Source organism: Agelaius phoeniceus, chromosome 14 (genome assembly GCF_051311805.1).
Source record: "Agelaius phoeniceus isolate bAgePho1 chromosome 14, bAgePho1.hap1, whole genome shotgun sequence".
NCBI lineage: Eukaryota > Metazoa > Chordata > Aves > Passeriformes > Icteridae > Agelaius > Agelaius phoeniceus.
The window spans coordinates 13986731-14014653 of record NC_135278.1 but is presented as its reverse complement, the minus strand read 5'-3'; the positions used below and the strand labels follow the sequence as shown (position 1 = coordinate 14014653).

Below are 27923 nucleotides of genomic sequence, written 5' to 3'. Positions count from 1 at the left end.
AATTCACTCTTGGAAAAAAGAAAAAGTTCTTGAAAGGTGAGAAAGGAAACCTCAAGCAAGTCAGTAACTTTGCGTTAAGCAGTGGTAAATCCAAAGCAGCTTACCCAGTGCAGAGTTAGGAACAGAGACAGGCAGAGTTACCACCAAGTGCCACACTGTAAGCATGATGCCTTCTCACCTCTCTCCTGGAAATGTTTTCCTGGGCCTGTAACCTCAACAGGAAATACTGCACTTATGCATTAAAATGACAGTTTCAGAAGTTATACTTTTGGAAAAAGGACAGATATGCAAGCATGAAATTCATAACTCATTTATTGAATATATATATGCAAGGATACCAATAAAAAGAAACTAATACTGCAAACTACAACTTTGGAAGTAAAGCCAATATAACAGGAACAAAATATACATAACATTGTAGATAGGAATGCATTTACCCTCTTCCATACATTCCTTGTCTTTACACCTAATGTAAATATATGCTAGAGCAAAAGCTGCAAACGTTGGCCTAACCTGAGTGCTTTGACAAGCAACAGCTCTCCAGGATTCATTAAGGGCTGAGATGTCACTGCAGACTAATGGCTGTGCATACATATCCATGTACAGGAGCTGCTTCACCAAGTACATAAATCAAGGGCTGTGTTCTGTTTTTTTTCACCTCCATCACTAATATAGTGGGATCTGACTCTGGTGACATGGAAGAAGAGTTACTAATTGCTATCATGCACTTTTGGTTCTCTTCAGATTAAATTAATCTAATGAGGATTAATTTTCTTGTCAATCTGATTCAGTGTATTAGTATTTTTGGAATGCACTGATTATCACCTGTCAGATAAGTCTGATATTTCAAATAGATTATCACCTCTTCATTTTTCACTCTGTTTTAGCATGAAGTTCTTTTTCCTATAGGCAGGAGTAAGAGGCAAACTCTTCTGCTACACTACATTTTAGGGCCAGATTTGGCAGACTCAAAGCATTCTAGATCAGCACAGCTCTTTGTACCTGAAGCTGAGACTTTGTGGAGTGCAGGTGTGGCTCCTGCTGGAGCCTTATCACAGAACGTGCTGTGGAGCAGCCCGTGCTGCAGGAGCTGCACTGGCACTGAAGCAGCCCTTTCCCCCTGCCCTGGACAGCACAGCCACTGCTCTGGGGGATTGACCTCGGGACTCTGGCATTGCACCAGCTGTGTCCTCAAGAGATCTGAACAGGATCCTTGTGATGCCTGTCCTTCCTTGGCACAGTCCTTCTGGGAACAGCAGAACCACAGATCTGTGAGACCACAGTGAGTTGGGGAGATCTCTTAATGGAGAGGTGCTGGGGAGAAACCTCCCTTCTCAGAGGGTTCCAGGCATCTTAAACAGCACACAATCCTCTTGTGAGCAAAAGAAATGCCCAAAGGCAAAAAGTAACAATAATAAAATAAAATTTAAAAAATTAAAGTGAAACCAGTTTTTTAAGACAAGTTTTGTTGAATTCATGACGTTGAATTCTCCGATTGTGAGATGAAAGCAGAAGGTGCCTAGTAAAAAAAAAATCTCAGTAACAAATTGACTGTATTAATTTAACTAGCTAATTTAAACATACCTAGTTCACCTATAGAGCACTTTCATTACTTCTAACATTTCTGGGAAGGCAGTAGATGCTCCAGAATAATCTTCAATATATGCTTGCAAAGATTACATTGCTTTACCAAAAAAAAAAAACAAAACCTGCAAACCAAAACAAACCCCCAAAAATTCAGAGAGACTGTCTGAAATTCCAAGCTAAAATACACATAAAAAGACAGTAATGGCAGTATTTTGTTTTTTAAAAAAATGATGTAAATGTTGTATACTATGATACATTGTCATGCTTTTTAAAACTACAATTAAGGACGTAAGAGATGTACAGTAAATACACTGCTGAGGTACATTTCTTCTAAATATTAACACCACGACAGAATTACTCCCCAGCAGGTGATGCTACTTGGGAACATATAAATACAATTTTTACATTGTAAGGCACTTTTACCCAGCATACATGAGTTGAAGTCAGTTATGACAAATTTGAGGCTTGTAAGAAAAGGTTTTTGCTTTTGACTTTGCTTCCATGAATTCTGAATTGATGACAGTTTCACCAGGCCATTTCAGCACTCAGGGGCAACAGGGAAATCAGCCACTTGCTTTTTTGCTACCCGAAGGTAAAGTGCTGTTCTGGTTCTTCAAGGCAAGGAATGGGTTAATTTATCCATAACAGGTGAGTTATTGGACTGAATATTATACTAAGCCACTGACACAATGAATTAGAGCTCAGTCTCAAGTACAGTCAGTATGCTGGCAGATCTACCCCATGCAAACTTAGTTAAATACAGTAGCTGCAAACAAAGTGCCTTTTTTCCATGGGAGGGCCATGTCTGAGGCACAAACTGAAGTAATTTAAATATTGAAGGATGCTATTTTGCATTCTAAAACTGTTCTGAGTGGCTGAAAAATGTTCATGTTCTAGGAGAAACAAAACACCTTGATAGACAATTTCAATAATCGATCTGTCAATTGCAATTCAAGTCACACTTTTAATTTTGAAAGTTACAAATACAAAATAAAAATGAGCAATGGCATCATGTTTAGAGCAATAACTGAATATTTTCTGTACACAGCAATATTTCTTTCCAAACGGGATTATTCTCCAGGAAAGCAAACAGAATTGATTGAATTCTAACAGGTAAAATGTTAGAAACTCCAATATACAGTAATTGAGTCCCTCAAGACATTAAGGGAATGCATAAGAAGACAAATGACACACGTTAAATCTTTTAAAAATACAAGTAAAAAATGCTACAGAAACTCATGTTACATATGAACCGTTTTTGCAATACCAATCACAGAAGAACTGTAGCAGTTTATAGTCAAATCAGTGTCTTTTGCTTGTTTCTTTCCTTCAAATCCAGAAGTTTTGTTGGGAGTTCAGAGTGAAACAAGTCAAAACCCTAAACAAACAATAAGGTGATGTGGTAGCAACAGACAAACATGTGGACTAGATTCAGCTTTTTGGTTTTATTTAAGTAAGTCTGAGGATGTGCTTTAACAGACCAATTGAAGAAGCCAGTAGCCATTAGAAATGACAAGGTGTTTTGAAAGCAGTCAGAGGACTGTTCTTTAGGTTTGGTATAGCCTAGATCTGAGCGTTCCCTCAAGGAACATCAAATTCTAGCAAGTAGAATTCCATGATGTGATTGTTGACTTGACAGAGAAAGGAAAAAAAAAAAATCACTAAAACAATAAGGATGATACGTGAACTTTCCCATATAGTGGTCATATGATTAAAAAATAAATACCAATCTAGCAAAAAAGGTTGCTTCCTCATTCTTCTTACAGAATATGGGACCTTTATGCACATTCTTGACAAAACATGAAGTGTTCCACACAACAGAGAACACCTGAGGTATGGACGTCAGATATGGTGGCTAAATTCCATAGTGAGTTAAGAGTTGTAACTCTCTGAAGTAAAAGAGATTGGGCTGCAAAGTCCAAACATTTGTATAGTAGGGTTTTAATCACACTTGGTGAAGTGTTCTTTGTAAATCAGGACACAGAAAGAGGTGGGTTTTTGGGGAAAGAATGAACTACAGCCCTTTGGCATGAGTTCTAAAGCTCACAGCTCAGAACCAACAGCTGCTCAAGTAAATCTCCCGCAAACAATGCCGGGCGGAATGAGCAATCACAACAGGAACAACCTGAAATGTTCAAGCGTGCTTGGTGTACACAGAGTCCTTTCCTACTGCTGCTGCCCGAGCCAGACCAGCGCGGCTCTGCCATCAACGGCCTCCAGAACTCGTGCAGGAAGAAAATGCAAAATTCACAAAGTACCAGCTCGTTGCCATCAAGGACTTGTCCGTGTTGTTAATTAAACTAGCTAAGACCTTCCCTCATTGTGTGAATCCACTAAACAACTTACACATTCCAAATCTTAAAGTTTTTATTCAGTCCAGAAATATAGATCTTACTTCATTTCAATGTCTGCCTTAACTTTTGACACTGTACATATTACATATCATTTATATAGTGTTTCATTTTTTTCCAGACACTGCAGACTACAAACTACATAATATTGACATGTAAAACTCTGCCACTTACTGAAGGCTCACACACATGAACGTTTCAGGCAGTTCAATGAAATTTCTAACAGAGTTGGGTAGTAAAAAGTTACTAACCCTTTTCTGATTTTTAGAAAACAATTTAAAAGAATTAGTAGTTATGATGTCTTAGCCATTCCCAGTTCTATAACTCTGTCCCTTGAACCTGTTTAAAAAATGATGAAAACAATAGTAAATTTAAAATCATACAGAAAAGCATTTCACAGCTCTGACATTACATCTACATTTAGCAATAGAAATGAGGGCCTCCCTTCTTACACTGTTACAAAGTCAGCCGGATTTAAAAAACAACAAATCCTCCCCGTTCTTCTACAGTATGCCAATAAAAAGTACTCTGCATACACTAGATTGAAATACTTCACTGCAGTAAACTACATTAATTGAATATTGCGTTTCAGTCTTGGTAACAGATCTGTCAGGAGAACTTCCATACCTAGTTTCCATTGAGCTGCTGCTGAGGAATGTCATTATGGTCAGTGCCTGATTTGCCACGGCTTTTGCTTTCTCTTTCTTCATCCTCTTCATCTCTTTCATCGTTTCCACTATGGTTTTTACAATAGAGTCTGGCACAATAAAAGGAACAGTGAGAATTTACACTGAAAACATCCATCAAAACCTGACTTATCTCTCAATTAGTTTTGAGATGTGCTACAAGTCAGTTGCAAACTCTTAAATCATTCACAGCTTCCAGTCAAGCATCAGTTAAACCAAGAAGGAAAACAAGGGTCAAGAGCAGCCAACAAAACTGTGGCCAATCCCAGTTTGGCAGACCTGCCTCTCTCCCTGCTCTGCGAATGCCCTCTCGTGGGCACAGCAGGCAGCTCAGCTGCAGCCAAGCCACAGCTCTTCAGGAAGGATGCAAAGTTGTGGGGTCCAAAAAGCCCCTGAAGGAAGCTACAAACACATCAATATGGAGGAATCATGACATCAATTTTCTTGATCTAAATTACAGATTATTGGAGAAGGAAAATATAATACAAGTCAAATAATTTTCTCATTTCTCCTATTTACAACAGTACAGAAATTTTAAATTAGCAAGTAACTGAAATGTTTCGTAAAGTCAACAACTACTTAAATGTACCATTTTAAGCTAAATAATATCCTCTTTTTAAAGAACATATTGACTAGCCAAGTTAGGCAGAAAAAGTGTCATGAAATATCTTTACTTTTGTAGCAGATTCAACCAATTACATAGGTCCTTACTTATAAATTCCTCGTGACATGTTCTCAATGTATTTAGCTTTGTCTTCTACTCCACAGTGGTAATGGTATGTTTTTATGCAGGCTTTGATTTCACACCCAATAGTAGCACCAGGCTGGCTGCAGAGTGTGCATTTCTGTGCAGGGGAAAGAAGAGAACAGCAACATTCAGCATCTCAGTCTTGTGTCTCTTAGTACTCAGTTTAATGTTCATCATATTTATGGCTAACACTTTGGAACACAGTAATTCCCCTGGCAGATCCTCCTTCCAATGAAAAGTTAATCAAAGACATGGTAAACCAGAAACTGTAAGATACCAACCCACAAAAACATGAACATTAGGATTTACCTGTCTGTTGCACAGAAAATTGCTATGTGATTACAAAACATGTTATTGCACGTCCAAGGCCATTTTATTGCTGTTGAAGTTAGTATGCTAATATATAAATTATATAAGTTATTTTTTTCAAGGAACAATATTGCTAGTTTTTTATTATCTCTCTGATCCCCTATAAATTTCTTAGCACTTTAAAAACATCCTGAGTTTTAATAAAATACAATGTGATGTTTTACCAGCACCCCCATCTCTAAGATCTTAAAATGTTTTCCTACTAAAATACCAAAACAGTTGGAAACACTGGTTTGTTTCCAATTTTAGAGAATATATTCACTGCAAGAACTGCATATTCTCTAATTTTATGTGCAGCTCCACACAGTGTGTTTTTAGTAACACAGGTCCAAAGCTGTTACTCTCTTATAGTTACAGCATGGCTAATATGAATCATATGATTCTGTGATCATAACAGTTATGTACAATTGTCATAAAGAATCCCAAATACCACAAGCCCAAACACCACTAATATTAAGGTGATTCCTATCTGGCTGTGCTTCCCACAAGTAACAATATATTTTAATTTTGTGTTTAGAAAAAGATGGAAAAGATTGCTCCATAAAAGGAAGGAGGCAGAGCTATATCGACCTTAGCAGAATCACTAACACATTCACTACATTCTGTGGGTACATACCATTCTTTTTCCTCTCTTGATTTCTTGAAGTACAGTTTTGATATCAAAATCACCAAATTCTGCCCTTGAAGTTGTTGTTAGCTGGACAGTGCCAGAAGAGAACAACTGTAAAACAAGCAAGTCAAAGTAATGTCAGGTCCAAAGATGTTGGATGAACATCCTTCTTCAAGATGAATAAACCAAGATGTTTGGAATTTTTTTTTACAGGAATAACTGAGCACTGAACATCCTGTTTTGTGATCTCAGACAAGATGTGCTTTACCAACAAACTAGGAAAAACCCTATGCTGAGCAATTAAAGCATTCCTTCTGATCCCCACCTGACTGCTTTAATTAGAGTTGTTGTTGCCTTGGAGAAATTTCTTTTAAAAGACAGAGGAGTAGACGAGAAGTAATGATAGGATGAAAATATAAAGTAGCAAATGGAAAATATTATCAATTGCACACTCAACGTTTTAGGAATATTCCATTTCCTTCCCTGTGACATATATATATGTAATTCAGGTTCAACCCTTATATCAATACAGCTGTGAAGTCCTGAGGGATGAAAATGGAGAACAGAATACCATCCCTTCCACCATCATCCTGGTGTATTCAGCTTTAACTGCCTTAAAACTGAAGTTCAGGTAGACAAAGTAACAAAGAGCTTTGCTAATGTAAGACTCTGGCACACAGCAGCTCTCTGTTTAGTGAGACTGGGTACAGAGAGTCAATGAGTAACTCCACAGATTGCCTGGACTATTTATTCATTTTGAGGTACAATGTGAACCAGTGAATTTTGTTACCCAAAGCTCCACCTCACTCATGGCACTGTCTGCTCATGTTCTTTGCAATGAGATCCCGTTCAGGCTGACAGTTCTACAAATGTGATCATCTAAAGGCAAGATGGAGCTTCCTGGAACTTCCATATCTCACCTCTACTTAACTCAAACAGCCTGAATCCACAGGTCAGAAAATGAACAAAGTTCATGGATTCTTCTCAGACTGAAGTCCCTGAATGCCTGCAAAGTTGTTTTATTCTTGGAAAGGATTCTTTTAGTTAAAACTGTTTTCTGTTTTCCTTTTTAAAAACTTCATATGCATTTAGACACTAAGGGAGCATTTTTAATAAGCTAAAGCATCTCCCTGAGCTAATTCCATCTCTTAGCATGAAGCCAACTTTTATTCATATTGCCTGCAGTGAAAATAAATGAATTGCTCACTTTGCAACACTTCAGTGCTTAAGATCATCAACATCCAGACAATACTCAGCATAATTACATGTGAGGGTACTGTATTAAAATCCAAAATAGCAATTCAGACAAAATTCACAGAATAGACTGGTTAACAACAATACTGTTACTCACCATGCACTTATAGTGTGCTGCAGCCTTTTTGGCATTAAATATATGAAGCTTTCCTCTAGCTTCATTTTCTTCTTCACCTGCATGACAGAATCCACATTTAGGTTTTGTATCACTGGGGCTGCTTCTGTGGGGAGACCTGTCTCTCTGAAAGAAAAACATTTTACTAAAATATACTGCTGGGATACAAATAAGGTTGCAATTTTAAAAGCCTGTGGCCACCAGCTGGAGGCTCAGACAAATGCAAATTTTCACAAAACTTATATTTCAGAGAAGAAATATGCAATTCTGTCTTCTAAGAAGTTTAGCATATTTACTGCTTACATAGGAACTGCTTTCTATTTCATCTGTGCCATGTGAGGACGTAGATCTAGTGTCTTCTGACTGCCCTTTTAAATTTGTTTTTCTTGGCTTTCCCTTACGACCCCTCCTTTTTCCTTTGGGAGGTGAAGGCTCCAATTCGTGTTCATTGATATTGTCTTCTAAATCTGCTTTAGAAGTCAGAAAACATCATTAAATAAGATTCTCCACAATTTTATAAAAAATTAACTAAGAAAAAACCCCAAACCAAAACCAACCCACAACCCACCAACACCAGACAAGAAAAACCACAACTTGTATTTTCCAAATTTTAGTCAGAAATAAAAATAGCACCTTTTCCCCATTTATTACAAACATGCAACTGCAGATTCTGAAAACATTACTTCTTATATGTCATACAGCTTTGCATCTTTAAAACATAAGAAGGTTTAGTGTTTCTTACAACTTCTACTTTCAGACCCAAAATGTGTCCTCAGACACACATCTTCACCTTCACTGAAAAAAACATCCATTTAATCTACACTGAAACTGGAAAGTGTTTTCACACATGAAATATGCTGATAATTTATTATTTTAAGATGCATAACTCCAATGTAAATTGCCCTTGATAGTATGCCAGTGTACCCAATAATACCTCTCTCCTTGCTTTATTAATTGATGCCTGTTGACTTAAGAAAAAAATTCATCCATTGGGTTATAACATCAACCTTTAAAACTGAAAAGTATTTTGCCTTCAGTGAAACAAATCTACAATTTTATGTCATTACAGAATATTTTTAGATCTGCAGCTAAAACCAGCCTCCAGTTCAGAGGAAATCATCCCCACTGACAACATCCCATATCAAGTATTACAGACTATTAGGAAAATAAGAACACATTTTTTAATACAGACATGCCAAAGAGGCCTGGCAAGTTCCTTTGCAAAGGCCAGCTGAGCTGTGAATGCTGCACAGAGCTGAGCCCAGCCTTTGGGCACACTGGCCTTTGCACAACTCAGTTCTAGAGAAGATACAGATCAATTCTACAAGATTGAGATTGCCTCCAATAAGATCTAGTTAAATTGTATCTGATAATTACATCTAACAACCAGCTCTATTCAGTCACTAACAACTTTCCTACTCACAGAACCACCCTCCTTTTTTTCCTTTAATCTGTAGCACCCCCCCCCCTGCTTGAACCACAAACAAATTTCAGACTTGTTTAAAGAACATGCACAGACCCTGCTGAAGGACTTTTATTCTCAAAACTCAGACCACAAACATCAGTATGAGCCCCCAAAAAGAAGGAATGGTAATGAGAAGACCTGGAACATTCACTTGATGATATTGCCATGTTGTTTTAGTGTCCAGATAGGACATCTTAGCTGGAGACTGAATGCTTCCTTGCCAGCACTCCTCTTTCTTACCTATTATCACATAGAACTCAGATCACATTTTTCTCTTGTGATAACAGAGACTCAACTGCAGAAAACTTGAAGTCCAAGTGCTGAACAGATTCCACAGCCACCAAGTGAGAGCAGAAGACAAGTGAAGCCCTAGCCCAGCCTGGCACACAAGGACATCCTGCTCAGCTCCATCCATTTTATCTGTCACTAATCCCCAAGGAAAGCTACAGCTTCTGCTCAGTTATTAAGGAAGGACAGAAAACTCATCCAAATGCATCACAACAGTTATACTGAAATTTATACTGATCTGCAAATTATTTTGGTTTAAACTTACAGATTATTCAGCTATATACAGATTTGCCCAAGTTGCTAGGACACATCAGTCTGTCTACAACATCCCTATACTTTAATATATAAACTAATATTTTCTAATTACATGTGTAAAGCACCATTTATTTTACTCTGAAAAAAATCTAAATACATGATGACACAGATGATGTAATGAAACAATATAGTTTACATTTTCTTCTCAGTATTTCCTATCCAATATTATTTTCCATTTGTCACCACTTGCTAAATTCCCCAAGCAAGATTATGCAATTTAGATATTGACCTCTTGGACTGCATATAGCAAATTTTATTGCAATCTGAAAACTTCTTTCAAAAAGAATTATCTTTTCATCTTGTTTATCACATGACCTCTCCACTGATTATTCAAAGAAATTTGTGAATATTTGTCTCTATTTTCACATTTACAGAAATCATAGATGGTTATTCTAGAAAAACAGTCTTACAAAAATGTGACTATTGAATCCATGACCCTTTAAATGACATCAGTAAGAAGTTAAAAATATTCCTTCCAAAATAATTCAGTGGACTTCCCTACTATTTCACGAAACAAAACGTAGTCCATTCACTGCCATTCTTTATCTTTTCCAAAGCTCCTTGTCAATTTTGTCAGCCAAAATGCTTTCCACCTCAGTCCACCCTTATTTTCTACAATAACATTAAAGTATGTCCTGAACTCTTTACAGTCCCCCTTAAAAAATCGGCAAGTGAGTTATAATTGCTAAAAACCAAGCACACCTTATGAAAACAAATTTCTTAGAAGAAGCATCAATCTCCTAAGAGAATAAGTTCTGAAGTGCTATTTTTTAGTCTATCATTATTAGCATATTTAAGATTTGAAGAGTAAAAATGCTGTATTTTTAAAAGATAGTTTCAGTGTAAGATAAAAAAACATGAAGAATGCACAGCTTTCTTTAAAGGAGAACCCCTCTTCTGTGCTCAAAACTACAACTTCCAGAGAAGGTCAGACATGAAAACCCAGATGCTACATGACACCCCTTCACTAAAACACTATTCCTTGAAGATTTACATCTCCTACTTCAAGTGATGTGGACCTAGAGAGTAACAGCACCAAGATGTGAGGATGTGCTCTGCCACATCTGTCCTCCAAGCCTGATACCTCAAACATTAAAGCTCCTCTCGTTTTTACAGCACCCTGAACCCACAGAACAGAACAGGGGCACTGGAACCAGTGTCAAACACATCTGCCCTGCATGGTCTTCATGTTTAATTCACAGCTTGGTGGGTGCCCTATCCCTCCCCTCAGGCCCACTGCCAGCTTACCCTGTGTCCCTGGCATCTGATGGTTGGGTGTTTCCAACTTCTCATGTCAGCTTGAACTAAGGAAAACACAAAAAGTTGTTCAACTCCTCCCTGACCAGGTGATGTTTTATCATGGGTATCACCCATCCTCTGAATCCCCTGAGATTCCCTAGAATCCCTAGAATTCCCTTTTCTACTACCCCCCATCCCATATCCCATTACTGCATTGATTTTTCAAATTAGGACAATTTTCTCAGTGTAACTTTATCTAAAGTGTTCCAAGGAGGTTTCTATGAGCTTCCCTCTGAAGTCCCTAAATGCTAGATCTGAAAAGAGCCCAATACACGACCTGAGAAAGGAGGGGGTAAGAGTAGGAATCAAGAAGAAACAATCTACATTTTAAAAAGCACCTAGGAATAGGATATTGTAAATTCAGATGAGTAGCAACAAGCCCCTAATTTGCATTTTAGAAATCCATGAGCAGTACAAAGTACCAGAGAAGGAACCCCAGCAAAATGCTCTATTACATCAACTGTTAACAGGGAGATTCAGCTTCAGAGAGAAATCTAAAAATTCTCCTTTGATCATGACTAGAAGGAAAAAGGATCAAGATGTTTTGCTGTTTAAAATAAGGCTTGGCAGAGAAGAGGTTGAGAAATCACTGATCCATACTGCATCAGCTTGAAAGACACATGGAACCCCTTTCCAAAAGCCAGGTTAAAGCAAAGGAATAAAGAATTAAGTGATTTAAAGGTTGTGAAAGAACATGTAAAAAGAGGATGTGGACAATAAATATGGCTCTATTTACATCCTACAGTACCTTAACCAACAGAATAAGAGAGCCAGAAACAAAGCAGGCTGATTTTGTATGAGGAGGATAAAAGCTAAAACTACTGGCAAAATATATTTGCAAGTAGAACTGGACATGAAAAGAAGCCAAAGCATAGAATGTTGAAGGGGCTGAGACATGCTGCTATATAAATCTGAAATCACACATATGCAGGTAAAGTTTTACAGTGCATTTGGGATAAAAGAGAAATTAAAAATTCAAGGAACAAAATCAATCTTACTAGATTTTTACAAGAAAAATTGAATATAGCAGAAAAAGAAGAGTACTTCAGCATGCTAGAGTAAAATCTCATTAAACTATGGTTGAAACCAAATAAACCATATGAGCCAACATCATTGTTTTAAATTGGAAAGAAACATCAAAAAAAAAACCCCAAAAGAGCCATACTGGCCCCATAGTTAATACTAAAAATGTGCATGCATCTATAAGCAATCATAAGGAACAGGGATTTGCATAAACCCCCTTGCAAACAAATACAAAATCAGGTAAACTAATCATGAAATAATAGTAGTTTTTATTAGCAGATGATGTGAAATTAACGACCAAAATGCTGAATATTTTTTTTGCGTTATCTTTTTCAATGTAAAAAGAATAAGTTACATTAAACACATTTAAATTAAAGTAAGAACTGAGAGGAAAAAATTAAGTTACCCCTTAAGTCCTGCCACTAATATGTTTTCCAAAAGCCTCAGACACTTGAAGGAACTGATGACTCTCGTCCAGAAGTTATTTGTTATGAAGTATTTGAGATTATTTATTTAAGTACACTTAACATAGAAAAATAATATAATAGTCCTTACTATTTTATTATTAAATATAATAATAAAATTTAAATTTTATTTAAATACACACAATTTAAATGCATTTTCAAGCAAAGAAACACTGGCAAAGACTGAAGAGAGATGATGCACTTGGCTTATTTGCACAATCACAGAGCTCATGTGCCCTGGTCTGATGAATTTGTTGAGCTGCTCAAGCCTCTCTGTGTAACACCTTTCCTAGATGGGAGGGAGAATCAGAACACCACAGGACAGCTCCTCAGACAGGACAAACCCTTCACCACATGACTTTTACATTTTTCCTTTTCCATTAGCCCTGTGGTTTTCCATAAGAAAACCTTGGAGTTTCTGCACAAACCCTCATTCGTCTATAATGGGACACTGCTAATTCCTGCCTGGACCAAGTGCTCCTGTGGGAACACCAGGAACACATTTGATGCCACACCCAGAGCATTCTCCAGGAGACAGAAGCAGGCAGGCTGAGTCAGCAGAGCCTGGGAAGACTTTCTCATCATCAAAATCCAAAGGACCCCAAAGTGCAACATTACAGAACCATTTACACCTGACTGTTACTGCAAACAACCTGGGCCACAGAAAATGCAACAGAGAACAAACACTGCTCAAAGAGTCCAAAGATGAATCAGAATGTTACCTAACTGGAATGCCAAGAAGTTGCAGATGTTTTTCCTGCCTGGTTTTCACAGCACTTTGGGAAAGTACTCAGTGCACTACAGACTGCAGTGTCCCTAAATAGTCTCAGAGAAATATCCTGATTCAGATTCCTGACTCAACTTACTGAGCAGTGTGAGAAGCACAGATTCCATGTCTGATCTTCAGACTGGCATGAAAAGGATGCTAAGACAGGGAATGTCCTTATTTCCACTGTGGAAACAGAATTCCCTGAGGCTTTGAGCACAGCTAGAACAGAAATTATAGACATTTTATTTTCTGATCCCACAGTTCTCAAGCATCTGCTTTAAACATTAACAGGAGAAGTCACACAGCTCTTTGTTAGTCTTTGTCTTACCACTGTGTAACAGATGAAATGACATTCTTATCTTAGTTTATATGAAACTATTCCTCATCAGCTGAATTTGTTTTAAATTCAACACATCAGCCAGGGCAGCCTCACCTGCAGGGAACTGAGAGAGGCCAGATTTTTCATTTTTCAACAATTATTTCCAGTACATTGGAATAAATTCCAACAAACAGCTCCAAAACATGAGTTCAACAATACTTCATTCTTCAAAAAGAATAAATGCAATTGTATCAAACTGAACAGTAATTCAGCTAATGGTTAGCTGTGATCATTTGAAAGCACTGGCACCAATTCCTGTAACCTATTAGGTACTGAAAACTTAGCTTCCCTAAAATTATGAATGAAGCTGGTACCTGAAATTCAGTTATTTTGCTAAATTTGTAGCCAGCAAGGCAAAAACCTAGATGTCCTTTTTCCATTTAATGGAAACAAAGCACAGAAAAATCACTCTGAATTACACAAAGGAAATATAGGTGAAATACAATTTTCCTATTCTGTCACCTAAATACCAGGCCATATAGATAAATTAGACAAACCCAACAATCTGAAGAAACAGATAATGAATTTAAGAGCACAGTACTCTGCTGCCATGCTTCACATTTTCATATTCAAAGAAAGCAGAAGGTATTTCAAGTCCTGTCATGTGAAGAAAAATTAATTCCCATCACTCATTAATTTTGTCTTGATGAGTAGATACCAAGTCTGATGAATCCTCACACCACCTGAATTTCATAACAGCAATAAAAAACATCTATGAGGTCCTTTTTATTAAGTCTTAGCAGGTAACTTAATCCCACCATAGGTCCTTCAACATTACTTCCCTGCAGCCTCAAGAGATTTTCTTTAACTGTTATTAAGTGTTTAACAGACAGTCTTTTTAAGCTAGAACTTCTAACAAAAATGCCTGAGCTGGATCTCAGACTTGGGCAAGTATGCCCCCAGAAGCATCCATTTTCTAGGGAAGGGAAGGAAAAATCTGTTATGCAGCAGTGCTGCCTACAGAAAATAAACTGTTCTGGACAAACCAAACAATCCTAAAAACTCTTTGAACATCTACTAACAAGTAACAGAATAAAAATATTTGGACTGGAACAATTAAATCTGGATTCAAAGAACCAAGATAAGAACCCACAGATGTTCTAAACTGACCAAGAAAAAAAAAAAAAACCTGCAACAAATGAATAATAATAAAAAATCCCCAGTCAAAAAGGCAACGCAGAGAAGGAGCAGTTAAGTTTCCATTAAAAAGGACTGATGGTTCCAGCACCTCACACTGGGTGACAGACCACAGATAAGCTTTAACTGCTCTGTTAGGAAAACACTGCTAAGCAAAGATTAATGAAAATGAAACTAAAACAAGATAAAAAAGCCACTGTGGTAACATCTAGCTTCCCTGCCTTGTCTAGTCACTCTCCTCTGCCAAGTCCGTTATCTGGTTTCACACACCACCATTCTTTCACATTTAAATGCCTCCTTGACATTCACATTTTCATCAAGAAACAAACAAAATACAAATATAAAGCTAAATCTCACCATCCAACACCTTCCAGTTGTCATTTCACTTAGCAAACTTCAGCAATTAAGTATTAAGGAAAAAAACCTCCCAAGTCCACCCTGAAACTCTGAAAACCACTCTAATTTCTGTCTGCTGAAGTTAACCAGTGTTCAATGTAGCAAAATGCCATTGCTATGGAAATCACTTAAGAGCATTGTATCAGGCATATGCAATATGTATTTCTACTTCCTTTGATTTAAAGGAGGTCTATCACAAAAGAGCCCCAGCTCCTGGCGTTATCAAATCCACAACTGTAAGTAATAAATTACTTTATGGGTAAAGTTTCCAAAACTGTATGGAATAAAAAGAAAACATATTCTTTGGGAAAGAGCACTGGGTGGAATTTCAGTGAAGTATTAAATAAAGAACTGAAAACAGGAACGTGAAGTTTAGCTACATATAGTTCTAGAAGTGCAAAGCTATTTCTAGAAGTGTGAAGCATGACAGAAGTAAATATTTCAAACAAAAAAAATGCGTGCAAAGTGCAAAATAATGTAATATCATCAGGTTGTTTGGCCTCAGCTGTTCTGAGTGACATTGAGGGTAGGAAAGAAGAAATACACAATGTAAGAGACTCTTGCTATGAGTCTAGATTAGTATTTTAATAAACTACTATCATCAACATTTAGTTAAAAAAACTCACAAATTTTTCCCAATATATCTATATAAAATTTAAAAGTTTTTGGTGCTAGAAAATGACACTGTAAAATTGGAAATAATGGTTCCTGAAAACTCTTAAAGAAAAGCACAAGTTCAGATCCTGCAAGGAATCCCAAGCAGAAAAAGTAATTAATTGGTTTTGAGCTCCATGCAGAATTGGAGGCATTTTTAAACACATGTCAAACACTGAGACATTTGTGAGCACGTATAAAAGATTATTTTAAAATATCAGTTAAAAAGATTAATCTCTCTGACTCAAAATGTCTTTAACATTCTGTGCCTGCTAACACACAAAGCAACCCCAAACAAACACAAGATAACGTGGCCTCTTCTCTTTGGAGAGCTAATTATAATATAGATATTGTTTTTATTGTTTAAACCCAGTAAGAGTAAAATTAGAGTTTTATATATAGGCACACAACAATAATGATGTAAATAGAGTAAAAAAAAGAAATCAATTTTCTTTGGTATTTTCTGCTGCCTTCAGAATCTTTCTGAACATTGAAATAACATCCAAACCTTTGCCATTAATAAGTCTACTACCTGTAGCATAAAAAGCAATACATTATCTTAAAAATACATTTGGCATAGAGACTGAAGGAATTTATGAAGTTTGATTTTCACTAAACAGTTGCATACTCCTCATTAGTTAAATCTGAGGACGTTTCAGTTGAAAACAATGCAAGAAGTTAACTACCAACTCTCTGCTTACCCAAATTCAGATACAGCAGAAAAAAAGAAAAATACGTCATAAAAACACAACAGCACAAGTAGTTTGGAATTTTAACAGACCACACAATATATCTACATTTGTGGCATTTCACTATTCTCTTCTGCAAAGCTTTAGTGAATGGATCCATAAAATTTTTTTTTAAAATAATATGATTCAGAAACTTATCTGTAAGTGAACTCATCACAATCCTTTTCATTTACTATTGGGTGTTTCTTTTTTCAAAAGTTAAACTCTATTAACTAGTAAAAAAAATAATGAATATTTAGGAACATTAGCAAAAATCAGCTGTTACCTGACAAAATATTTCAGATGTTAATATTGTGAATACTTAACTACAAATATAAGCCAGCTTCTTCCAAGAAGGGAAAGTATAACTTCTACCCAAACTTTGGTTTTATGGAGCATCATATCTTTTGAACATCCTAAAATTTATGGTTGGGGTTTTTTCCCACCTCAGTCAAGAAGTTTTAGAGAAAATACAGAAATCAGATGGACTTCCAAACTCATTGTTTTTCAAAAATATGTAGTTCTAATTTTTACTGAAAACATTTATATTCTCCAGAAAAATTAAATTTAACCAAGTATCTTTCTACAATGGGAAAAATTTATATTGAATAATTTTACCTTCAGAGTTATGCGTAGTTTTCTTGTGTTTTCGACATAAAATCCTATAAACAAAGTAGTTGAAAACTGTCAAGTCAGTCACGAATCACAGATTATTTACTCATCTTTTAAATTTAAATGCCAGTACATTTTTCTCCCACTTATAAGACTCACTGATACACAAATCTTGCAGTGAAAATATGCTTTTCTAGCACATCACTATTTTGAATGCCACAATCATAATCAGAATTTTTTGCAACAGTTTTGTTTAGATTCCAAAGTGGGGTTTTGTTTTGCTTTGTTGTTTGTTTTTTTAAACAAAGAATGTAAAATACAAATTAAAAAAGAAACATAACAAATAAATAATAGTTACATGTAAATGCCTTGTGAAGGTTTCTCTCTTATCTGAGCTTTATCATGCAAAGCACAGTAGTAGTGATATGTCTTGTGACACGTTTTCACATCACAGCCAATGGTCGCTCCGGGACAGTGGCACAAAGAGCACATCTGGAAAGGAAAAGAAAGAAATACTAAACCAAAAGTAACATGAATTGTGCTGAGCTCAAAAAGAATATATTTACCACTCCTAGTGACAAAAAAAAATGGATTTAGGGGCTTGGTATTACTCTTCCTGATCTCAGGTGTTTTGCATAATTTATTTTAAAATTAAGAAATTTGTTACAAGTGTGCACCAGTGCAATAACCATCAGATGCATTATCAACTCAACCACCATCATCAGCTCAATGAAGAAAATAAGTAATTTATTTTTGTGGAATGTATCTGATAAAAGTGACACAACTGTTCACCTGAATGTCCCTCTCACAAGGACAGTTTGTACCGACCATTTCAGAAAAGTTAAAATCATAATTATACATGTTTAATTCTGAATTATATTATAAAGGCAAGAGGGGAAAAATGACACCTATTTAAGAATGAATCCTGCAGTCAGAAATACTGATAACATGCAAATTTACCTCAGCATCAGCAGCTAACTTTACTTTTTTTTTCTACAGTTATGTCCTAAAGTCCTTTTCAAAACACTGAATTTAGTGAAATATTTGGTAAGCACAATTAATTTATTTCTACTAAACTAAATTTTGCTCTTTGTACTTATATTGCAAAAAAGATTAAAAGTGAGGCTGTTGCTTTACTCTTCTTTCTCATTAATTAATTCTTCCTGTATCAGATACACAGATAACAGCAGCTATCTAAATTAGCCTTCTAAATTGCTCATGGTCCTTCTTATACTGTGGTAGGAAAGGAAGTAATTGACAGTATCACAAAATTTTTCTCTTTGTTGTTCTCTACTGACTCAATATTCCCCAGAATCTCAGGATTTCCCATTAAACTCCCCTCCCAAGACAACTGGAGCTTGTTCTTTGTATCCTGCATATTGCCAACACCCCCAAAAGGTTACAATCAATTCCAAATCTAAGTATGCAATGTAGAATATTCCTTACATATATATCTATATCTATATCTCCCTCTATCTCTGTGGATACATTTTTTTCTCCCCTGCACTCATTTAGTCAAGTTCTCCTTGCACTCTCAAATATGCCAAAAAAATATACCACCAAAGTTACCAAATATACCACCAGCCTGTTTTTCAATTTTAACGAAGTCAACTGAACAGTAAAAATGTCAAAGCCTTGGATCATCTCCATTTACTCCTCTGCAAGCTCTGAAATGGTACAGTTATATACTGTTGCCTAGTTGTTATCTAATTTTTATGGGCATTTTATCTCATAAATCTGTTATCCATTATGGTTTTATATATAATAATTGCTGATCAAAGTCCTTTAGAAAAGCCTAGGCTTATATATCCAGCCAATCAAGTTTAGTCAGAACCTCAGGTTTTTGAAAGCCAGAAATGACTGAAAGAAAACTTTGTTTTTATTAACACCATGATGTGTCTGTAAAACAGGGCACACACATTTTATCCACGTTTTTAGTAAGTAATAAAATGCTTATTCCATTGGTGCATGCCTGCTGTCCAAATAGTCACTAACTCAAGTTATGTTAGTATATAAGAAGCTGCAAATTAGCTATGTTCTTCAAAAAAACCCCTAAACCTTTCTATTCACAGATACTAGAAATAACACAGATAATTTAAATAATTAAGATATCAGTGACTTGTTCTTCCAAATATTTAGACTTCATAAGCTTTTGTGCCTGGCCTACCAAGGTTTGAACCTAGCACCTTTTCTCAGACAGATCAATTACCATCAGAAAGTCTCTACATTCTGTCACTGTCCCTCTGGTAATGAGGTCCCCACTGTCAGAGCCCTCCTGGCCAGCAGCACCTCCTGGGGGAGCACAAACTGAGCCCAAGCCATCAAGAAATTCACCTAACCCAGTGCTCTGGGGGTTTTTGCTGAATGTGCTCCCCCAGAATGGACCAGGCAAGCAGACCTGAGAGAAGGGATTTGTGCTAATGATAAACCTTTAAACTTCCCACATGCCAGTGGAGAAAGACAAATTCCTCCAGAAAGTGATTCAGAGCTGCAGCTCTCTGCCAACCACAGAGACAGGCACCTAAGTTAAGATCTAAAATTATCTTGTATGTTTTCTCCAAAGAGGAACCAACTCAGGACTATGAATCCATTAGACTGACCAGATCCAGGTTTTCTATAAAAACCTGAACAAAGTGCCTGGTACACACAGCTGGTGAGCCAAGAATGGAGCCATTGCAATAGAAGAAACATAAAGAGATTCAGAAGCAGAAAGAGAAACCACCAAAGACATAAAAAGAAAAAACCTTTAAAACCCTTTAAGACACACAAGAATCATGAAGTCTCTTTATGATCATTAGTTTCATTTACTACCATGATCTTTGGAAAGTCCTGATCACAACATGAATGACCTGTGAACAGTTATTTCAGTTAATTAGAGCAAATGAAGTTCCCTAGATGGGAAAAGATTCAAATGAAACAGTGGATGAAATAGTAGACTATTATTCTAAAATTGTAGTTCTACAGTACTTTGGACTTCCATAGAGTGCTTTAAATAACCAAGCTGAAAGGTTTTAATGTGAGGAGTGAACTGATTGTCTGGTAAAATTATTTTAAGAAGAGCCTCACTCATTTCCCCAAATTGGAAAAATATTAGTTCTAAATAAATAATAATTTTTAAATTCCTTATGAATTTTTGAATTTTTAATTCCAGGAATTTTAAAAAAGTCACTGCCGTGCAACCTCTTTAATTTTTTAGAGCTGCAATGACAGCTGTACCCACATACCTCATAAACCCTCTACATTCACAGCATTATTTTTTAAATCAATATAAAAGGAGCAAAAGGTGTATTTGGTAGTTAAAACTAGATTTTGGCAGTAAACTCATGTACTGGTAAAGGCACAATAACACCCTTCCCAGGAGCCTAAAATGTGGATTTCTTTCAGAAATCTAACAGAAAATATTAAATAGATTAAATACACCGAACAACTTCCTTGCAAACTTTATGGAGGGTATGAAAAAACTGTCTTTCATTTTCAAGAGCCAAAATAGGGACTTACCAGTTTTGTGCCTCTCTTTATTTCTTTCTGAATATCTTCAATGGAGAATCCACCAAGACTCTCATTATCAGTGTGTGAAGAAACCAGTGCGGATGAGAACAGCTAAAATTGCAAAGACAAAACCTGTATTTTAATTTTTAAGGGCATAAGTGATAGAGAAATTCATAGATACGAAACCCACCAAACTGCAGTGGTTAATCACGTGTGCCAATTCCAATCTGGGTGTTTTTTCCAGGTGTTTGCAGCGTTTTCCCGGCTCCATCCCGTTATTCCCGGTCACTCACCATACACTTGTGATGTGCCGCCACCTTCTGGTTCTCCGACATCAGCAACTGCCCACATTCGTTATCTTTATTCGACCGACAGAACCCACACTTCCTTTGTCTGGAGGAGACTTTCTTCTGTCCGACTGAGCTTGTCATGATTTTAAATGACCTTAGAATGCCACTGCAATCCTCTCAATGCTACAGGGAAAAAGAACTGCAATCAGTACCTAAACGTCAACAAAAGGCAAATTAACGTAGCTTCATAAATACAGTATTGGATGCTTGGAAGTGATTTGTCCCTTTTCTTTATGCTACTTCAATATAGCCAAAGAAACAAGTGACTGGCAGAGGCAGTATTTGGCCAAATTTTAATGAATTTTTTTCAGCAAGAAAAAGTAGTTTCTTTACGCAAGTAAGTTTGAGAATTAAAATAAAACTTGGGATAATACAAAAGCAGAAAACTAAAAATAAATAAGTAGGAAATACAACAAGAGAATCATCGGGGGAAAGAAAGTTACTGCAACTCATTTTTATAGTTATTTATTACAGGAAAGGAATTTGTAGAAAAAAATATATAAATGTACATGCAATGAAATTCATGCTACTGAACTTCTTCAAAAACAGAAGCAAAGAAAAACAAGAGTCCAGCACAGCCTCCTGCACAGTTTTGGCTGTAAAGGCTCACAAAGTCTGAGGGCAGATGAGTAAAGAGTAGAGATGAGATGATAAAATGTTACCACTTTTGGTATCAAGGTATCTTGTGGCTACTCAAACAGCTTTAGGAACAAAACTTTAGACACCTCTGTGAGGTGCTGCACTGGAAACCTCCCCATGACCAACAGCTCGTTTGGCACTACCACACCAGCTATCAGTAAGTGCATGAGAGCTGCTGTTCTCAGCTCAGAAAAGTAACTTAAACTCAGTATGAATCACAAACTTTTCAGGGGCTACCAGCAACACGTTTTAAAATGTAACACTGAGGTCACAGCGCTCAACTCAGGCAGACACAGCTCGTGCAAAAGTGAGAATACTCAATGAGTGCATCAATTTCTTGGCCCAGTATTAAGAAGTTTGTTAAGAAGTTCATTTGCTTCTACATCTACCAAGAAATAAAAAACATCATCTTCTTCAAATAGACTTTCTTAGAGCTTTTAACTTTGGAGATTTGAGCCTCACTATCAGAATTTGCCACGACTGCAATAAAATCCTCCTCAGCCTTTCTCTTCATTTGACTCGGCTAAGTAAGAAAAGCCATCGAAAAGCCACCGTAGGGTCTGATATTTGTGTTGGAAAAAAGTGTAAAATCCAGCCATAAAAAAGAGAGCAGAGTTGCAAAACATCTGGACTGGGCTACAATGGCCCAGATCTGCATGAAAATCCACGGCTGCTCTCTGCAATTTGCATGGGCAGAGCCGGTGCTGTCAGAAGCTCATAATGCTGGGATCACTCACTCCTCTCAAAGCAACGTCCTCAAGTTTCCATCAGCTCCTGCTGTCAGACCCTCCTGCTTCAAGAGATCTTCACAGACCTCGGAACTGCTGGCCCTGCACCGTTTACCGCAGAACTCCTGCTCTAGAGGTGCCTGTCCTGTCCCCCAGGCTGTGCCCTCCCAACAGCTCCATTTGCTTTCTGCTCTAACTGCGAGCCGCTGCCGCACACTCAGAACAAGAATGCAAAGATTTCGGATCTTGCTGATTTGCACAAAAAATGTGCCAATCTGGATAAACCAGTCACACCCTTCTGCGGTGGCAATAGGGAGTACTTAAGTGTTAAAACACAAAAGAATTATTATACAGTATTCTTCTGAAGAAAAAATAAAACAAGACTATTCTGTAATCCCTTCTGAGCAGAAAGAATGGTTCCTGAAGAGACAGACAGATAGATATGTATGTATGTATGTTAAAAAAGAAAAATCTGGGCAATTTTTAAAATTTAAATAATATTTGGGAGCAGAAAAAGACCTACAAAAGACAAGCAGGAAGTAATATCACAAAGATTACTTGTTTCTATCTCACATTCAATAGACCAATATAAATCACACAGGGATGCTTAGAAATATACTAACAAAGTAATGTAAAATGCAAAAGTTCTGGTTTTGTCTAAACAGTGTGCTATATATACATATAATCACTAGAGTCTACCTGTTTAATTTTATGTTCAGATTACATTATTAAAATATTGACACCAATGATACCAGTTATTAAAAGGAAGATCAGGAATTTCCTTGTACACGTGCACAGGTCCTGCTGACTCTCAGCAACAAGAATTACTAATAATACTACTCTTCAATTCAAGCAGCAAGTTTGTATTTTAGAAAATGAAAGTAATATATAGCACACATAAAAAAATTTTAGGTGGCTCTCATCATATTTAATTCATAAGAAAAACAACTTTCCAAGACACAAGATTATAAAGAAGCTTCTCAGAGCTCGCTGCTTTGCACCTCCCAGTGCACCACAGGCACATCACTGCAGCAGCACCCGAACCTGACACAGCCTGACTTCCTCAAGTACTTCTGCAAAATTAGATTTTTTAAGGCTCACAGTGAAGTTAGAAATAATGTCTATCTTTACTCAATACACAAATGTTGATGTTTTAAAAAAAAGCAAACATATGTTTTGGAAACTTCACAATTAGGAATAATTTAACACTTGAAAAATTATTCAAAACTCAAACGGGCCAAAAAGGAAATTCACATTCTTTTCACCATCAGATTAAATTATTCTGGAAGCATTTTACAACGGTATCTAAAAGTTTTCTTTCCAAGCCCACATTGGTTGGGGGGTTTTTTTGTTTTGTTTCACTGGGCATTTACCCTATTTATACATTTTTTCAAGAGTGCTGGAAAAAAGTTTAGCATGAGAAACATCCATGGACATCTCCATAAATTACATTTGCTTTCTCATAAACGTGAGAAGACACTACTCTCAGATCACTTCTCTGTGTCAAAATTCACTTATCCTGTCCATTAAAAACAGAAACAAAACACATTTTCTGAGAAAGATGAACCAAGTAATGCAGCTACAGCCCCACAATTCTGAATCCAAGTACTCAAAATTCTGTTTTCTCCTCTCAAGATAAATCACCCAGAACAACTTATCTAGTTTGCCAAGTATCAAGCTACGTTTCATTGGAATGAGAAAAAATGCAACTTAAAAACAGCTCAGCATTTTGATTTTCCATGTTTAAAGGCTAACAAATGAGTAAGAACTACAAAAAACAGTGATTACATCTCCTGTTGATAGAATTTTGTTTGTCAGCTTTGTCAGAGTCTCACAGACTGGAACACAAGGAGTGATGTACTGTGGAATCACTAGCTGGGAGATTTTCACTGTCTCCACCAAATGGAACACACATACTACAGACATAAAGATTATTCCATACAGATCAATTTTCCATGGGCTTGATCTAAGAAATGAGAAGTTACATGTACCCCAGAATCACACAAGCAGAAATTCACTCAACCATTCTCCACCAAAAAATTTGGGTTCATTTGCATTCACATTTCTTATGTGCACCAAAGTATTAACTGTGGTGCTTTCCCTCCCAGCATCTTCATTTTATCTTTAAAGCAGCAGGTTTTACACCCTCCTGTAGTTTCTGTGCTGCTCTGCTGAGCTCTAGGCAACAGATTTCCTGATATAAAAGAGCAAGTTCAAGAACTCTCAGGCACGGGATGCCCTCAGTGCATGAGACATTGTTCAGCATCAAAGAATGGAAAGTAACCTGGACTCTAATTTCTGTTTATAGCCCAAACATGTTTCAGGAGCCTGATTATAGGAGTTAAAACCTCACCTGTATTTCCTACAAAGGACAGTCATCTACATGCTGCACGTGTAAAGTTTGTTTTGCTGTGTGACCTGTACGATTCCCAAACTAAATTTCAAAAAATTACGATTTACATTTGTGAAGAAAATTTCAGGCACCTAGGGAGAACCTGTGAGAAGTAAACAAGCTTCAGAAAATGCCACTGCAGATGCTGAAGTGGTTTGGTCTCTTAGGAAGAGCTACAGAAAATATTGGTGCTGATTTTTCCAAGATGCTCACCGGAGATACCAGAGTCACAAGGTTACAAGTGCTTTGCAGTTTCCCGGGTCGGACATCCATTGTTGGGAGATTTATTTTGGAGAAGGGGGAGTGAATAAGAGGAGAGGGGAAGTATCCTGTAGGGTTCTGTGGCTGAGAACCCAAATCACAGGTCCCATAGAAATTTTTATCCAAGAGTTACATTCACACAGCATCCTACAGTCACTATAAAAAGTAGGATGGGAATTTCTCCATGCAACTTTCTTAAAAAACCCCAAAAAGACACCGAAGAGGGGGCAGATACGAGGGGAGAAGGGCAAACCCTCGAACGCCTAAACAATGAGAGCAGAGCAGGTGACTACACCTGACACAGAGAGAGCCCGCGGTCAGGGAGATCTGGCAGCCAGCGCTGAAGGATCTCCAGGAAAGTTTCCATCCTCCCCCGGGGAGCGGGAGATGGGCCGATAGCGGCACCTCCGCCGCCGCCTCCCCGGGGGATGGCCGGGGCCGGGCGGCATCTCCCGGGCAGGATCCGCCCGAGCTCCCCGCGGGGCCCGGCCGGCACCGCCGGGCCCGACCCCTCCCCGGCCGCGGGGCTCCAGGGGGAGCGCGGGGGGACGCGGCAAGGGCGACCCCCTCCCGATTCCGTGGAATTTTGGGGGAAACGAGACCGGGAGACAAGGGGGGGCGGATCCTCGCTGCAAGGAGGGCGCGGGCCGGGGCGGGCGGAGCGAACGGCACCGCCGGCCCGGGGAGGGGGCAGAGGGGCGGTACCGGCACCCGGGGCACCCTGAGGGGATACTGCGGGGTGCCGCGACCCTCGCGGGGCTGCAGGGGCCGGCTGAAGCCCCGGGGGTGGCGGCGGCTGCGGGCGGGCGGGCCCCGGGCCGGGGGCTGCGGGCGGGCCGGGGGCGCCGCGCCTGCCCCTGGAGCGCGGCGCGGCGACGGCGGGGCGGGCAGCAGGCGCTCGGCGGGTCGGTGGTCGGTCACTCACCCGTGCGGCGGGCGGGGTGCGGGCGGAGGAGCCGCTCGGCACGGCCCGTCCCCGCTCGCGGGTCGCTCAGGGCCGCTCGCCCGCCGGGACCGGCGCGTTCATTCGGGGCTCGGGACGCGCCGCCGCCGCCGCCGAGCGCACGCACGCACGCACGAGCGGACGCACGCACGCAGGCACGCACGCACGGCGCGCCTGGGCCGCGGCGGCGCTGCGGGGCGGTGCCCGATTGGCGGGAGCCCGGCGGCCGCCGCTCGCGGCCTCCTCTGCGCACGCGCGACGACGCGCGCGCCTTTCCCGCTGCCCCCGCGGCGCTTCTCCGCGCGGCCGGGAAACGGAAGATGGGGCTGTGTGGGGAACGGCGGCTCTGCGCATGCACGCCCGCCGCCGCCACTTCCCCCGTGAGGTCCCGGCGCGAGCGAGCGTGGCTGGCGGGAGGCGCGGACACACGGGGAGCGGTGCGCATGCGCAGCGCTCACCCGCAGCCGTTGTAGGGGGGGTGCGCGCGGGATTCGCACTGCTGCGGCCGCGCAGCCGCAGTGCCGCGCGCGTGCGCAGAACGGGCGGCGGGGGGCGGGCGGCGCTGCGGCACCGCGCGCGCGCCCCGAGGGGAGGGGGGAGCGGCGCCGCGCGCGCTCCCTCACGGTGCGCCCCCCCCCCCTTCCCTCCAGCCCCGACCGCCCTCACGGCGCGCTGGGCCCGGCGGAACGGAACGGAACGATCAAGGTTGGCAGAAGACCTTCGAGATTATCAAGTCCAGCCGCCCATCCACCACTGCCACCACAACCCCTAAACCACATCACTCAGCACCAGATCCAGGCGCCTCTCAGACACACAGTTGGTTCAGGAGGTGCACTGGCAGTGCTGGCTGATGTGGTTTAGTGGTTTTGGGGTTTCAGTGCCAGCGCTGAATGGATGGCTGGATTTGATGATCTTGAAGGTCTCTTCCAGCCTTGACGGTTCTGTGATCCTAAACCACATCACTTAGAGCCAGATCCAGACACCCCTTAAACACCTCCAGGGACGGTGACTCCATCTCCTCCTTGCGCAGCCTATTCCAACACCTGACCACTGGATTCCTTTTTTCTAATCTGCATCTCTGCTGTCGCCGTTTGAGGCCGTTTCCTCTGCTCCTCTCCGTGCAGAGCCGGCAGACGGGACCGGCCCCAGCTCACTGCACGCTCCCGTCAAGGGTGATGAGCTCCCCCCGGAGCCTCCTGGAGCCCCCAGCTCCCTCAGCCGCTGCCCATCAGACTCCCAGTCCTACCCAGTTCCCCAGTTTTGGTCTCTCTCAGTTCCCCAGTCCTTGCAGGAGGTTCCCCAGGCCTTGCAGGAGCCCTGCTGCCCTTGGCTCCAGCGCCTTCACGTCCTTGTAGAAGTAAAAGGTCCAGAACTGAAAGCAGCACCTGAGGTGTGGCCTCACAATAAGTAATACAAATTACACGTTTTTTACAAAGTTGTCGTCACATTACACATGTTGATCGAATTACAATATGCCGATACACATTTGAATTTTCAAGCTGCTACCATTTTGCATCACAATGCATGGATGTTTTACACATGTATTCCTGCAGAAATTATTCTGCCATCTTGTTATTTTGTTTGTTATATTTCATCAATTAATTAATTTTATTAATAAAAAATTTATTCATTTAGTTCCAGAATCCACTGCATGTCTTGAGGAAAACCTCTCCTTTCTCTTTGATGCTCTTTGGTGTTTATTTTTCAGTGCATGTTTATTGAATATCAGCTGTTGGGAAGGGAAATAAAGCCATAAAACAATTGCTTTGTGTTTTGCCTGAAAAAAACTTTTCCAGTGGTTGTGCTTCCTTCTGAAGACAATTATTTTTGTTGCCCTCTGGCAATATTTTTGTCCTCTTTTGGCATGAAGAG

General features: G+C 39.4%; 1 protein-coding gene across 2 annotated transcripts; it reads right to left on the bottom strand.

Moving 5' to 3' along the window:
• Positions 1–294: 294 nt before the first annotated feature.
• Positions 295–26207, bottom strand: PHF6 (PHD finger protein 6). 2 transcript variants are annotated; one of them, XM_054641562.2, is made up of 11 exons: positions 26034–26207; positions 21032–21211; positions 20748–20849; positions 17608–17741; positions 17256–17299; positions 8024–8190; positions 7703–7846; positions 6358–6462; positions 5336–5469; positions 4566–4695; positions 295–4277 (listed from the first exon to the last, which is right to left on the bottom strand). In XM_054641562.2, the coding sequence occupies exons 2-10, from the start codon at positions 21167–21169 to the stop codon at positions 4566–4568; spliced, it is 1098 nt and encodes a 365-aa protein (XP_054497537.1). In that variant the 5' UTR covers positions 21170–21211; positions 26034–26207; the 3' UTR covers positions 295–4277. The 2 variants fall into 2 exon arrangements, with proteins under 2 accessions (XP_054497537.1, XP_054497538.1); XM_054641563.2 differs by having other exon boundaries at positions 295–4695; positions 8024–8187; positions 26034–26205.
• Positions 26208–27923: the final 1716 nt, after the last annotated feature.

Bases quoted from the DNA above. Each gene is read 5' to 3' on its own strand.
- PHF6 (XM_054641562.2), bottom strand. From the start codon at position 21,169: ATGACAAGCTCAGTCGGACAGAAGAAAGTCTCCTCCAGACAAAGGAAG. The intron at 20,850-21,031 runs GTGAGTGACCGG...TTGCAATTTTAG, and splicing joins CGGCACATCACAAGTGTATG to CTGTTCTCATCCGCACTGGT. The intron at 4,696-5,335 runs GTAAGGACCTAT...TTATTGTGCCAG, and splicing joins ATGTCACGAGGAATTTATAA to ACTCTATTGTAAAAACCATA.